At 41.5% G+C, this 15,815-nt stretch overlaps 1 protein-coding gene across 2 annotated transcripts in view; it reads right to left on the reverse strand.

The window, feature by feature from the left end:
• GCH1 (GTP cyclohydrolase 1) overlaps window positions 1-15,815 on the reverse strand; it is a 56,342-nt gene that overhangs the window by 18,648 nt on the left and 21,879 nt on the right. For both annotated transcript variants that reach the window (XR_011558927.1, XM_070749581.1), the window contains exon 3: window positions 7,809-7,864. Coding sequence is in view for 1 of the 2 variants with exons in the window: in XM_070749581.1 (XP_070605682.1) it covers window positions 7,809-7,864 (56 nt within the window). In the remaining variant the exon portion in view is untranslated. The remainder of the gene's footprint in view (window positions 1-7,808; window positions 7,865-15,815) is intronic.

The following is a 15,815-nucleotide window of genomic DNA, read 5'->3' on the forward strand; positions in this document are numbered from 1 at the left end:
AAACGGCTGGCGCTATTAGTGCAAGTAAAACAAATAAGGATAAACAGTCTTACTATTTTTGAAGGAAAAGATCGAAGGGAAGGTGTTAGAATGTTGAACGAAAGTTGAACGAGCTATCACAATACAACCGCAGGATATGCGAACTGAGCGAATTCTGGGGAAGGGGCGGATCCGGCAAGCTTTTTTAATACTAGGCTCAGTTCCACCGGATTGGACATGAGCAACCCATGTGACTGCTGGACCCGCTCCTTCAGTACGGAGAAACACTGGGACAGGAAAAAGAATGTATGCTTGTTGGGTCTTTGTGGTTGCTTCTAGGGTATGGAACTTGTTGGACATGGTAGTAACCTCCCAGAGACCAATAAGAGCACACAGATTTGGCCTCCTCCAGGTCCCGTCGACGAAGCAATGCAGGTTTGGCGGGCCAATGGAGGAGGGCCTTCTCTGTGGCTGCCCCAGCTCTATGGAGCCAACTCCCCCCTGATGTCCGTACTGCTCCCATCCCACTGGCCTTCCATAAGGCCACAAAGACCTGGCTTTGCCGGCAGACCTGGGGGGCCATGAACTAATAACTGACAAGGCCATAATGTATGAACGGTATGTATGTATGGGATTATGACTGCTTTATAATTAATAGGTTTCTTTTTAATACGGGGATTTATAGTTTTAGATTATATTCGACTTCTTTTTATTGTTCTGTATCTATTTATATTTCCATTTGTACTATTATTGTAAGCCGCCCTGAGTCCTTCGAGATTGGGCAGCATAGAAGTCAATTCCAACAAACAAACTAACTAACTAACTAAGTAAAATAATCTAGAAGAGAAGTAATTTAGAACTAAGGAGACATTTCCTGACAGTTAGGACAATTAATCAGTGGAACAGCTTGCCTCCAGAAGTTGTGAATGCTCCAACACTGGAAGTTTTTAAGAAGAGATTGGACAAGGATTTGTCAAAAGTGGTGCAGGATTTCCTGCTAAGCAGAGGGTTGGACTAGAAGACCTCCAATGTTTATTTTATTTTTTTATTTTTTTATTTATTCCAATACACAATGAGAGTTTTAGTGGGTATATATCTATATACACATAGTAAAATACATGACGATGGTTATAGAGGATATACTCATAGTAAAATATATCTATGAAAGAATAGAAAAGGAGATATAGTAATAGAACATGTCCCTTCCAACCCTGTTATTCTATTCTACCCAGTGCTTTCAAACATTCCCATAAGATTTTTTCTTATCATCTTAGTTGCTGTCTGCTGGACACATTAGTTTAATATCCTTTCTAACATACAGGGTCCAGAACTGAATACAATATTCTAGAGGCAGACTTACCAATACTGAATAGATAAAAATAATAACTTCTCTTCATCTTGATAGTATAATTCTGTTGGCGTAGCCTGGTGTTGCTTCTGCTTCTTTGGCAGCTGGGTCATACTATTAGCTCGTGTAATGCTAATGATCTGGGAAGTTACTCAGATGCCTTTCTCGTGTATGTCGGCCCAATAAAGTCCCTATCAACTTATTTTATGCCATGGACTACTGACACACTTCACTTTTGTTCCTGTTGAAATATTCTGGGACCTCAATTAGGGGTAGGTTGCTCCGAGTTTAGCACGGTTCTTAGAACCGGCAGCCGCTGCAGCACGAGGCTCCGCCCACCCACCCGGGACGCTTCTGAGCATGCACAGAAGCAAAATACATGTGCACAAGCGCATGTGCAAACTGGTAGCAATGGGTTTTAGAACCCACTACTGATACCTCTGTGTGCTTCCTTCACACACAGTGTCACTTTCTGGTCTATTCCTGTCTATAACTTATACTCGTCAACCCTTGTATATCATTCTTGAGTTTAGTCTCAACAGGAAAAAGCACATTTTTCCAAAAGGCTGCTGATGCATGAATATTAATAACATTTGGAATACTGTGTTCAGTTCTGGAGACCTCACCTACAAAAAGATATTGATAAAGTTGAGCGGGTCCAAAGACGGGCTACAAGAATGGTGAAAGGTCTTAAGCATAAAACGTATCAGGAAAGACTTAATGAACTCAATCTGTATAGTCTGGAGGACAGAAGGAAAAGGGGGGACATGATCGAAACATTGAAATATGTTACAGGGTTAAATAAGGTTCAGGAGGGAAGTGTTTTTAATAGGAAAGTGAACACAAGAGCAAGAGGGCACAATCTGAGGTTAGTTGGGGGAAAGATCAGAAGCAACATGAGAAAATATTATTTTACTGAAAGAGTAGTAGATGCTCGGAACAAACTTCCAGCAGACACAGTTGGTAAATCCACAGTAACTGAATTTAAACATGCCTGGGATAAACTTACTGTGTATCCATCATAAGATAAAATATAGGAAATAGTATAAGAGGGCAGAGTAGATGGACCATGAGGTCTTTTTTCTGCTGTCAATCTTCTATGTTTCTATGTTAATGAAATCCCAAGAGGGACAAAACCTGGGTGGCCATCTGTCCAACATTATATAAGACAGTCCTCAATAAATAACAAAAGTTAACAAAATTGCCTATCGAGGGATCCCAACTCCTAAGCTGCAGACTAATGCAAGATCATTTGAATTCTTGTATTTCTCAGTTTGGTTAGATACTGTGTATTGCTAATAAAATCAAAGCAATGGTTTCTAAATGCCAATTGTACGGGAATCTTATCTTCTTGGTCTAGAGATAAAGTTGCTACATTTTGGGCAACAGAATAAGTATAAACCTGCTTTATATGCAAACGCCTCGCTTCTTCCACTGATACAAGATAAGAAGCAGCTCCTCACCGAGATTCAACTTCCTTTGCCATTAACTTCAGCAATGTATTGATTTGCAAACAGGGGAAAGAAAACAACACTTGCTGTGATTCACAGACAGAAAGAAAACCATCAGATGTGAATGACAAATCAACACGAACGTCTTTACTCCGCTGCTACAATTTAAAGATAATTTGGGGGGGGGGGCGCACCACCCTAGCAATACTAATCCATTGATTTGCCCTGCCAATGCCATCAAAAACAAAAAAGGCTGATAACAGATGCCAAATAAACCTCCCCGGATGGAAAACATATTAAGATGGATGAGGCACCATGTAATATTTTCAACAGTTTACTAACGCAGGCGGATAAAAGTCGCCAACTATTACACAAGCAGCCCTTGTGTAAGTCAATAAATGTGAGGCAAGCCAATCACAAATGTCAGAGTGCCAGAAAGTTTCCATTGAGGTGAGAAGCATCAGACCCTCAACAGGTCACATGATCAAAATTCAGGTGGTTTGGCCATAGGCATTTTTTTTTTTTTTACAATGGCTGCAACATTTCTGGGGTCAAATTCTACCAAGGAAGGTACTTAATAGAAATGCCAAGATGGACAATAGAAACATAGAAGACTGACGGCAGAAAAAGACCTCATGGTCCATCCAGTCTGCCCTTATACTATTTCTTGTATTTTATCTTACAATGTATATATGTTTATCCCAGGCATGTTTAAATTCAGTTACTGTGGATTTACCAACCACATCTGCTGGAAGTTTGTTCCAAGGATCTACTACTTTTTCAGTAAAATAATATTTTCTCATGTTGCTTTTGATCTTTCCCCCGACTAACTTCAGATTGTGTCCCCTTGTTCTTGTGTTCACTTTCCTATTAAAAACACTTCCCTCCTGAACCTTATTTAACCCTTTAACATATTTAAATGTTTTGATCATGTCCCCCCTTTTCCTTCTGTGGTCTTCTTTGCTTGGAAAGAATTTCCAAAACGGATTCCATCAACTAGAGCAGTGTTTCCCAACCGTGGCAACTTGAAGAGATCTGGACTTCAACTCCCAGAATTCCCCAGCCAACTTTGAACTCAACTTTGGTTGTAGGTCATTCATTGAAATGGTATTAACTAGTTGCTTTTTGCAGGATCTATGATGTCCAGAACTTGTTATTCGAGAGTCAAAAACTGTCACCCTCAAGGAATCTACTTGAATATTAACCCAGGGTTCAAAGTAGATGGGATTATTATTTGTGAGGTGCCTGGAGTCCACTGGAGTTGGGCAGCATATAAATTTTACTTACTAACTAACTAACTAACTAACTAACTAACTAACTACCTACCTACCTACCTACCTACCTACATACATACATACATACATACATACATACATACATACATACATACATACATACTGAGGGAGTTCTGGAGAGACCTCTGTTGTTCTTATTAATGCAAAATGTTTGTGTAAAAGGATAGGGGGAAAATAATATCAATTAGCCCAGTGATGGTGAACCTTTTTTGCCTCAGGTGCCAAAAGAGCATGCATGCGTGCTATCACACATTCATTCATTCATTCATTCATTCATTCATTCATTAGATTTGTATGCCGCCCCTCTCCATAGACTCGGGGCGGCTCACAACAATAACAAAGACAATGTAAAAACAAATCTAATAATTTAAAAAACACTAAAAAACCCATTATTAAAAGCAAACATACACACAAACATACCATGTATAAACTGTATAGGCCCGGGGGAGATGTCTCAGTTCCCCCATGCCTGACGGCAGAGATGGGTCTTAAGGAGTTTACGAAAGGCAAGGAGCGTGGGGGCAGTTCTGATCTCCGGGGGGAGCTGGTTCCAGAGGGTTGGGGCCGCCACAGAGAAGGCTCTTCCCCTGGGTCCTGCCAAACGACATTGTTTAGTCGACCGGACCCGGAGAAGGCCAACTCTGTGGGACCTAACCAGTCGCTGGGATTCGTGCGGCAGAAGGCGGTCCCGGAGATATTCTGGTCCAATGTGTTAGTGCCCACACCCATAATTCAATGCCTGGGGAGGGTGAAAACAGCTCTCCCCTCCCGGAGGCCCTCTGGAGGCTGGAAACGTCCTGTTCCCCAACTTCTGGTGAGCCTAGCAGGCTTGTGTTTTGTCTTCCCCAGGCTCCAAAGGCTTCCCTGAAGCCAGTGGAGGTTAAAAATGCGCTCCCCGTCCCCCGGAGGCTCTCTGGAAGCCAAAAACACCCTCCCAGATTTTTGGCTCCCAGAGTCAAAAATCAGCTGGCTGGCACACACATGCACGTTGGAGCTGAGTTAGGGCAATGGCTCGCATGCCAGCAGATATGGCTCCACCTGTGGCACCCATGCCATAGGTTCGCTATCACTGGATTCGCCTCTTGTAGAATGCCCTTTCTCTGCAAAAAAAGAGAAAAGGGAATCTGAGATTGTCCTTAAATCTGCCTCTTTTTCTTCTGCAGAAAAAGTCTGGAACTTGTCTCTAAGGTACGCACCAGTGTGGAGTTGCAGTTAAGGTGTTGGACCAGGAGCAAAAGACCCAGTTGTTGTTTATTTTCAGCCACCAAACCTCACTGTGTGACCTTGAACCAATCGCTGTATCTCAACCCAACTATCGTAGTTACGGGAAGAAAATAGGTCTTGTAGTTAAGTGCATTAGGGAAGTTAATTTTCCAATAAAATGGCCATTCTTCTGATTAAAATGTAGTTTTGCCTGCAAGCGATGTGATATTTATGAGACAGATAAATACTTCCAAAAAACTGAATCATAGCTGCTTATACTTGTATATTTCTTGATCCCTGCACTATACCGTGAGGTACATACGGTTAAGTTTAACTGAGACGATTAAAACAGAAGGTCATTGTAGAGAGAAAACAAATTTCGTCAGACTAAACTGTGAATGGAAGATTTAGTACAGTGACCCCTCGTTTTTGGCGGGGGCTGCGTTCCAAGACCACCCGTGAAAAACGAATTTCCATGAAATAGAGGAAAGATTTTTTTTTATGTATTTAACGAGTATTTGGACTTTTAAAACCCACCCTTTGCATTAAACAGTCATTCTATAATGTTTCTCAGCTAGAACTACATGTGATATCCTACCAATTTCTTTAATAGAGTACAGTAGTATTGTAGAAATGATAGAAATACAGTTTTAACCTGTCAATCCAAGATCTGACGTTTAACTAAGTCTGGAGTAAACAACTCCAGCTTACCTAGTTTGGTAATGAAACATCTGCAAGGAAGCCACCAAGCTCAGAGAGTACAAAGGACCCCACAATCCTCAGTCTCGGTGGCGCAGTGGTTAGAGTGCAAGTACTGCAAGCTACTTCTGCTGATCACCAGCTGCCAGCAGTTTGGCAGATCAAATCTCAGTAGGCTCAAGGTTGACTCAGCCTTCCATCCTTCCAAGGTCGGTAAAATGAGGACCCAGATTGTTGGGGGCAATAGGCTGACTCTCCATAAACCACTTAGAGAGGGCTGAAAGCACCATGAAGCAGTATATAAATCTAAATGCTATAATACTATAAGTAACCCCTCTGATCTAGACAGATATTGTATATAGATTGGCTTGAAGACACATCAGTATCACATAGCATAGAAACATAGAAGACTGACGGCAGAAAAAGACCTCATGGTCCATCTAGTCTGCCCTTATACTATTTCCTGTATTTTATCTTACAATGGATATATGTTTATCCCAGGCATGTTTAAATTCAGTTACTGTGGATTTACCAACCACGTCTGCTACAAGTTTGTTCCAAGGATCTACTACTATTTCAGTAAAATAATATTTTCTCATGTTGCTTTTGATCTTTCCCCCAACTAACTTCAGATTGTGTCCCCTTGTTCTTGTGTTCACTTTCTTATTAAAAAACACTTCCCCCCTGAACCTTATTTAACCCTTTAACATATTTAAATGTTTCGATCATTTCCCCCCTTTTCCTTCTGTCCTCCAGACTATACAGATTGAGTTCATTAAGTCTTTCCTGATATGTTTTATGCTTAAGACCTTCCACCATTCTTGTAGCCCGTCTTTGGACCCATTCAATTTTGTCAATATCTTTTTGTAGGTGAGGTCTCCAGAACTGAACACAGTATTCCAAATGTGGTCTCACCAGCGCTCTATATAAGGGGATCACAATCTCCCTCTTCCTGCTTGTTATACTTCTAGCTATGCAGCCAAGCATCCTACTTGCTTTTCCTACCGCCTGACCATATTTTGCATATTGAAAAATTAAATGGAACCATTTTGCAAGGGAGTTTAAGAATAAAATCTGCCTGGGGGACCAGTCCTCTTCTCTTAAAGCTTCTATCTGTGGTGAGTGGATTCTTCCTCTCCAAGGTAGCACAGCAATGGATCCACCTGCACTTCATTATCAATTTTGGGAAAGAAACATGAGACTTGGGCTTTCCCATGCAAGGCCCTTAAAAGATACTGGCCCTCAATTCACAATTCTAAGAGAACTGAAATCTAAAATACCAACAATTACAGCTCTTCACTTTCCCAGAACCCAAATTTAATTTGTTTTTTAAAAAAAACATCTATATCAATCATCTTCAGGCATAGATGGTCCAAAACATCAACTCTCCTCGCTCTCTTTTACATTACGATCCTTCCCACTCTCTTTTGGTGAGGCTACTTTACTGGAACCTGAAGAATAACTGAATTAAATCGCTCCAAATTTTGCATATAGTTGAATCTGGGCATCATTTCCTTTACTTTATCTCTACCTCTGTCTCTTTATCTCCTTCAACTCCTGGTGACTATATGAGCAAAACCATGCACTTTTCTTGGCAACATCATTGGAAGTAAATTGCTGTTGTCATTACCTTAAACTTAGGGTTTTAAAAAATGGCTGTCCCAAAATCAACCAGCTGGCTTTGTGCCTAAGGTAGGATTAGAACTCACCACCTCCTGCTCTCTAGCCAGGTGCTTTTAAAAATGCCCAGTGCTTTTAATCATGCCATACTAGTTTTACTTTGGTTACCCACAGTTAAACAACTCACATTTTTTAAGCATTTGTTTTTCTTACCTTGCAAGCTTGCTGAGCCCAAGGACTTGTTTGTTGGGAAGATAACCTATATGCACCTAGGCAGAAGAAGAACAAGTCATTAAACAAAACTCAGGACTTATTGACCTGTGAGATTCATGCATGTGTACCCATGCCGTGTCACGCATGACCCAGAAAGTGACTTTTTAAAAATTGGTGAATGAGTGGAGCAAACATGCATGCAGTTGTGTAAGTTTTAAAAGGCCAAGGATTCTGCCGCACGAATCCCAGCAACCGATTAGGTCCCACAGAGTTGGCCTTCTCCGGGTCCCGTCGACTAAACAATGTCGTTTGGCGGGTCTCAGGGGAAGAGCCTTCTCTGTGGTGGCCCCGAATAGAAGAATAGAATTTTATTGGCCAAGTGTGTCCAATCACACTTGGCCAATAAAATTCTATTCTTCTATTCTATTCTCTCTGGAACCAGCTCCCCCCCCGGAGATTAGAACTGCCTCCACCCTTTTTGCCTTTCGTAAATTCCTTAAAACCCACCTTTGCCACCAGGCATGGGGGAATTGAGATATCTCCCCCAGGCCTATACAATTTATGTATGGTATGTCTGTGTGTATGTCTGCTTAATAACGGGGTTTTTTTTTAAATGTTTTTAAATTATTAGATTTGTCATGAATTGTTTTATTGCTGTTGTGAGCCGCCCCGAGTCTACGGAGAGGGGCGGCATACAAATCTAATAAATAATAATAATAATAAAGAGACATCCAACATGCTTGTGAACTCACTTCCCACTTTTTTCCTTCCTTTCCTGTAAAGAATAGAAGATGCAATCAGAAATCTTTTACAGTTTAGTATTTATTAAGCTCATTGAAAAAAACAAACAAACCAAGAATGGCGACGTAAGTCCTAAAGATAGCCGTGAAAATATGGAAAGATTTCCTAACTTGATATCAATTTGTTGAAAATCTACTAAATCAAATATAAGTGGGATTCATTACTACTATCACATGACTAAATGGGGCGCATCTGAGGTTGTAGCCTAGAAAAAATGTTTTAATTAGTAGTTCATTATATTTATGGACATCTGATAAAGGCAGGATGCAAAGATGGGAAAAGCAGAATGCAAACACTCTCAGAAACAAGAGATGAAGCTAAGAGATGGCTGAAGGCAGAAGTCAGTCGCTTTGGACCTTACAGCCAACTGAAACCTAGACTTCTAACAAGAACAATCTGTTCCACTGTTCAACAACCAAGGGGAAAAAGATGACTTAAATAAGAGAGAAAGAAGAGTATGCCCCAAAGAGGAAAATGGGTGGCCTTATCCATTTTTGGCTGTGGCTCTAATACTATTGTTTTTGCCCTATCTGCTATATGATGTTACCCTTTAAGCCTGCAGCCCTGGATAACAAATGATGCTCAGCATTAACTTAGGGGCAAATCATGACAAAATAAGATAATTAAGAAATAATAATAATATATATAGGGGCATGATGGTTCAACAGTTAAGAAGCTGGGCTTATCGTCTGGAAAACTAGCAGCTCAGATTCAAAACATGAGTGCGCATAATAAGGTGAGCTCCCATTACTTGCTCTAGCTCCTGCCTATCTAGCAGTTCAAAAGAATGTAAATGCGAGTAGATAAATAGGTACCACTTCAGTGGGAAGATAACAGACTCTACTTTGGCTCTACTTGGATAAGAAACGAAGATAACCAGTGCTCCCTATAATCAGATATGATTGTACAGAAGAAACCCTTTACCTTTACCGTAATATACAATAAGTATACACAGGTACTACTGGCTTTGAAGATCTTTAAATTCAGAATCTGAATTTAAGTGCATTGGCATTTTTTATCTCTCTGGGCAAACCACACCTATGGTATATCTGCCTGTTAATGATACAATATACAATGACTCACCTGTACTTTCTATATGCTTCATTTATTATGTTTAAAAATATTTTTTATTGTTTTTATTTAAGAAGGGGAAAAAGCCATCCGCTGAATTTAACTTTCCCTACAGAGGAAAACTGGGAGAATAGTATACACTAAAGATACACTAAACATACACTAAAGAGCCACGGTGGTGTAGTGGTTAGAGTGCAGTACTGCAGGCTACTTCTGCTGATAACCAGCTGCCAGCAGTTTGGCAGTTCAAGTCTCACCAGGCTCAAGGTTGACTCAGCCTTCCATCCTTCCCAGGTGGGTAAAATGAGGATCCAGATTGTTGGGGGCAATATGCCGACTCTGTAAACTGCTTAGAGAGGGCTGTAAAGCACTATGAAGCGGTATATAAGTCTAAATTCTATTGCTATTATGAAATGCAATGCAACAGAAAAAGTCAATGATGAATATCTTGTGATCTTGAACTACTTGTGATCTTGAACTACTATGTGGCCTTCAAAAGTCTCTTTGCAACCAGACTTCAAAGTTTGCTAACTCTTAACTTTTGAGCTTGACTCCTGTTACCTAAATGGACACATGGAATTCCCTAGTAATCTCCCTTCCAAATATTAACCAGTCCCAGCACTGTTTAGCTTCTCCCCTAAACTTTGCTGGAGCAAAGTCAGGACAGGAGTTACCCCTTGTTGAAATCCTTTCTGATTATAATTATAAAGAAATGAAAGATGATTTCCTGGCATTTGAAAGGTTGGAAACCCACCAAAACTATAGAGGAAACTGTAAAATAAGCCAAGCATAATTTTTAAAATCAAAGACGATCTCCAAAACTCTCTTCCAAAAAGCCTGACCCATCACTGTTTCACCCAAGGTGGCCTCTGATCACTTAACAACTAGCTTCTCCTGGTTTAAAGCTACATACTTTTAATCAGCATTTTTAGTAATAAGTAAAGAAGAGACTCTGAGTCAATTCAATCAGACAGTACCAGCATTCAGAATTTTGCCTGGCTAGGCCTAGATACGAAAAAGTTTCCCCTTTGAGAGGAGAAATGGAGAAAGTAAAGGTAAGTAGAAAAAATATTCTTACTGTGCTGCAAGAGGCCACGGGCATTTTCAAATGGGTCTCTCTTGTGACCCAGAAGAAGTCAAAGCTTATGTCTGTGATGATCAAATTTAATACAGAGATCTCTGCCCACAAGGCATGCCGCCAGGGTTATTACACAAAGGGCTTTGAAATGAAATGTCAGAAACTATTAGGAGAGAAATCCAGGCTAGTTCGGGGTGATCGAAACAAGAAGGAAACTGACAGGCTTTTGCTAAAGAAAGGTGAACATTGTGCTTTGAAGGTTTGCTGTGGATGTTAGACAGCCTTGACCCCAGCATGTCCTACTCTTTCACTAAAAGCCTATACAGTGGTTCTCAACCTTTCTAATGCCATGACCCCTTAGTACAGTTCCTCATGTAGTGGTGACCCCCAACCATAAGTCTAGCGCCAATTCTCCCAACAGAGCTTTAAGCTGATTGGCAGGAAGGTCAGAAGGACACCCCCACTTTAAACGCCTGATTGGTCAGATTGTAAAAATATGTTCCAAGGCTCCAGAATAGAAGCTTTAGTTCCTAACACCATGGGAAATTTGTCTTTTCCCACGGTCTTGGGCAATCCCTGTTGAGAACCACTATAGCTTATGGCTTAGAGCCCTATGGAGTCCAACAAGCAAGTCAGAATCTGATTTCAATCCACCCTTGCTTCTCTTTTGGCAATTTCATGTCTTTATAAATAACTGCACCTGTAAACTTTTTAAAACCCGAATTAAATTAAATTGAACACATCAGTATATCCAAAAGGCATCGAAGCAATACATTTATTGGTATTTCTTCTTTTCAGGGAATTTGAGGACAGCCCCTACCTAGCATTGTATAACATGACATAACTATAACATGACATCTTACATAATGTCATATAACGTAACATAGCACATAATATTATTATTTACCAGATAAGATTCAGATGTTTGAAAGGACTGCTTTCTAATAATGTACTCAGATATAGACTTGAAAAACAACAACCAAGTTCAGAGAGCATCCCATTTAAGGACATATTTGATTATGTAATCAAATAAATAATGGTCATAAATATGCTGCTCAAAAAAATAAAGGGAACACTCAGATAACACATCCTAGATCTGAATGAATGCAATATTCTCATTGAATAATTTGTTCTGTACAAAGCTGAATGTGCACAACAGCATGTGAGATTGATTTTCAGTGTTGCTTCCTAAGTGGACAGTTTGATTTCACCGAAGTTTGATTTCCTTGAAGTTATATTGTGTTGTTTAAGTGTTCCCTTTATTTTTTTGAGCAGTGTATATCAGGTCAGCATTTGCACAATGGCATCATTGAACACATATCAGCAGCAACCGCGTGCCTGGTGGCCTGGGTCCTATGGAGTTTCTCCCTGAAAGAAAATAAAATCACCCTGGCTGAGTTTCAAAATACTTCTTTTAACATTTCCCATGGGAAATGGGAGTTGTACTCATTCACTGAGGAGTTGTATTCATTCACTCCAGGTGAGCTGGAATCATCCAAGACCAAGACCTGAGATGGACCAGATCCAATGCCAATGAATTATTTCTCCATTGTTTAGTCTTTCATAACCTCTGATGCAGCAGTGGGTTGCTCCCAGTTCAGACCGGTCCTTAGAACTGGTAGCACTGGTGCCCAGAGGCTCCGCCCACCTGCCCAGGACATTTCTGCAAATGTGCAAAAGTGTCATGCACGAGCACACACAACACACACAAACCTTTAGCAAAAATATTTATAAACCACCACCGCTCTGATGTCTTTGAAATACAACCTGAAAATTTATTTTCATAAACTGATATTTACTTGCTTTAATCACACATTACATCATGTTTTAATAGCTGCTTTAATATCATGATGTAAAGTTTTATTGTAACATTTTCTTTGCTACATGAGTCATAACTTTAATTATTTTAACAAAAAGGCAAATTGAAATTGTAAATGATTATTGTATGGGCTGGTTTTTGCTAGGAACATGCCAGCCAAAATTTGGAAAAATAAAAAATCCATCAATCCATTTTAAGTTTATGTAGCTCTTATTCCCATTTCAATCAGCTCAATAAAAGTATTGTTCTATCAGTTTGGGATTATATTTTTATGGCCAATATAGTTTTCTTTATTAAGAAAGTAAATACGATCGGAATTGGCACTATTTTAGTGCCAGAACGCAATGTTATTCTTCCAGATCTGTTTCTACATTATTTTTACTTGTTGAAAGAACATAAGAAACCCAGCAGTGCTAAATCTTCCCACTTCCACTGAATAGGCAGGCAGGCAGTGAAATGAGAAGCTGAATGAGAAGAGCAGATATTGAGATAAAGCAAAGATGAGTGTAGCTATTAGCACTGAGTAATGATTTATAAAATGACATTCAGGAGCAAACAAAGTGACATCAATTTTTTAACTAATTCATTCAGCCTTTGTTCCCAACAGCTGTGCCTCCCCCTTCTTTGAGTCATACAATCAAAACACAAAACACTCAATCTGCACTTATTACACAAAAAACCAGACACAATAAATGGACATATCTATTACCTATCCATTCGTGGTTTTAAGTGGACTCTCTATTTATTAGACTGCGTAGCATAAATGCTGAAAACATTTTGCTGCCTGAATGGAGTAGTAAATAATTCTTTGACGTCACCCGGGTCAAGGTACAGAGCTTTGGCAACTGATAAGGGCATTTGGAGCGATGATGCACCTGCTCCTTTATCAAATAAAGACATTTAATTCATATAAGTATGTTTTTTAAATATATGATAGGGTTTTATATGCTTCTTTTAATATTAGATTTGTTTTGTTATAATATTGTTTTTATTGTTGTGAGCCGCCCCGAGTCTTTGGAGAGGGGCGGCATACAAATCTAATTAATAATAATAATAATAGTAATAATAATAATAATAATAATAATAATAATAATAATAATAATAATCGAAACATACTTTTAAAATTGAACAGCAACAAATACATTATGGACTGGGTTGCCTATTCTTGACTCCCCAAAATAGGCGTTGATTGCTTACCTGAACGCCTCTTCTCGTACGGTGAGCGGGTACAGCAGTCACACGGGTTGCTCATGTCCAATCCGGTGGAACTGAGCCTAGTATTAAAAAAGCTTGCCGGATCCGCCCCTTCCCCAGAATTCGCGAATCCATAGACTAGGCTCAGTTGTGAAGCTCTGTAGTGTTCAACTCTCATTGTTAGAAGAAGAAAGATATAGAAAGGTAAAGAAGACACATACAAGGGCGGGAAGTGACTGCTGTACCCGCTCACCGTACGAGAAGAGGCGTTCAGGTAAGCAATCAACGCCTATTCTCCGTACTGAAGGAGCGGGTCCAGCAGTCACATGGGACATACCCAATAGATGGTCCCTAGGGTGGGATTAGCTTGCTATCGTGTGAGATAACGGATTGGAGTACCCTTCTGCCGAAGGCAGCGTCCGCTGAAGCGTAAGAATCAATTTTGTAGTGCCTGATGAAGGAATTTGGCGAGGCCCAAGTGGCTGCTTTGCAGACCTCCTCCAACGGGGCTTGAGTCGCCCAAGCGGCCGAGGTGGCTGCGCTCCTGGTGGAATGCGCAGTGATGTTCCTTGGAACTGAGAGGGAGGCCGACTCATAGGCCTTAGATATAGTCCCTCTGATCCAACGGCCTATTACTGTTGAAGACACTTTGGCCCCCATGACTCTGGGATGATAGGCTACAAAAAGTGCTTCTGACCTCCGAAAGGGTCCTGTGCGTTGGATATATATTCTCAGCGCTCTGGTGAGATCCAGGGTGTGCCATCTAATTGCCAAGGGATGGTCTCGTTGGAGGCAGAAGGAAGGTAGGACAATATCCTGAGATCTGTGGAACATGGAACTGACCTTGGGTAAGAAGGTGGGGTCCAGTCGCAAGACTACCTTGTCCTGATGGAATTGGCAAAGGTCCTGCCTGATTGAGAGGGCAGCCAGCTCCGAAATGCGTCGGGCAGAGGTAATAGCCACCAGGAAAGCTACCTTAAAGGATAGGTACCTGAGGGACGCCGATTTTAGGGGTTCGTATGGTGCCTGCGTGAGGGAATGGAGAACCCGTGGCAAATCCCAGGATGGATACCTGTGGACCTTGGAAGGTCTGAGGTTGGCTATGCCCTTGAGGAATTCCTGAACTTCAGGGAAGGATCGGAGAGGCTGTCTGCGGGGACCCCCTAGGACAGATGAGATGGCTGCCAGATGACGCCGGAGGGTGCTGGTGGAAAGTCCTTTATGGAAGCCTTGCATAAGGAAGGAAATAATTCTGTGTATGGGGATGCACAGAGGGGAGAAACCTTCCTGTAGGCACCACTGGTGAAACTTGGACCACGTGTGGTCGTAGATTCGATTGGTCGAGCCCCTCCTGGCCTTTAAAATGACCTCCACTGAATCGGGGTCATGACCACGCAGTTCTAAATCTCTCCTGATAACAGCCAGGCGGTGAGGTGGAACCACTCCGGGTCTGGATGGAAAGAGGCCCCCTGCCGCAGCATATCCCCCGAAACGGGGAGTCGCCAAGGGTCCTGGACGGACAGCTGTTGGAGATCCGCGAACCAGGGCCGGCGGGGCCAATGAGGGGCGATTAAGATTACTCGGGCCCTCTCGGTGAGGACCTTGTGAATCACGTCCGGGAGGATTGGAATTGGAGGAAATGCGTAGAGTAGGCCTGGAGGCCATGGACTCCGGAGGGCATTGATTGCTTCCGCTCCCGGGGATGGAAATCTGGAATAGAAGCGAGGGAGTTGGGCGTTCGCATTGGTCGCGAAGAGATCCAGGACTGGTAGGCCGAATCTGAGGGTGATTTGATGGAACAGGTCTTGATGAAGGTTCCACTCTCCTGGGTCTATCGTTGCTCGGGATAGCCAATCCGCCTGGACGTTGAGACTCCCCGAGATGTGATCGGCTAGGAGCGACTGGAGATGTTTTTCCGCCCAAAGGCCCAACTTGAGGGCCTCCCTCATGAGAGCCTTGGATCTCGTGCCCCCCTGTCTGCAGATATGGCTTTTTGTGGCAATGTTGTCGGTGAGAATGAGAACGTGCCGGTTGGGAATGCGAG

This window comes from Erythrolamprus reginae, chromosome 1 (genome assembly GCF_031021105.1).
Source record: "Erythrolamprus reginae isolate rEryReg1 chromosome 1, rEryReg1.hap1, whole genome shotgun sequence".
Classification (NCBI taxonomy): domain Eukaryota; kingdom Metazoa; phylum Chordata; class Lepidosauria; order Squamata; family Dipsadidae; genus Erythrolamprus; species Erythrolamprus reginae.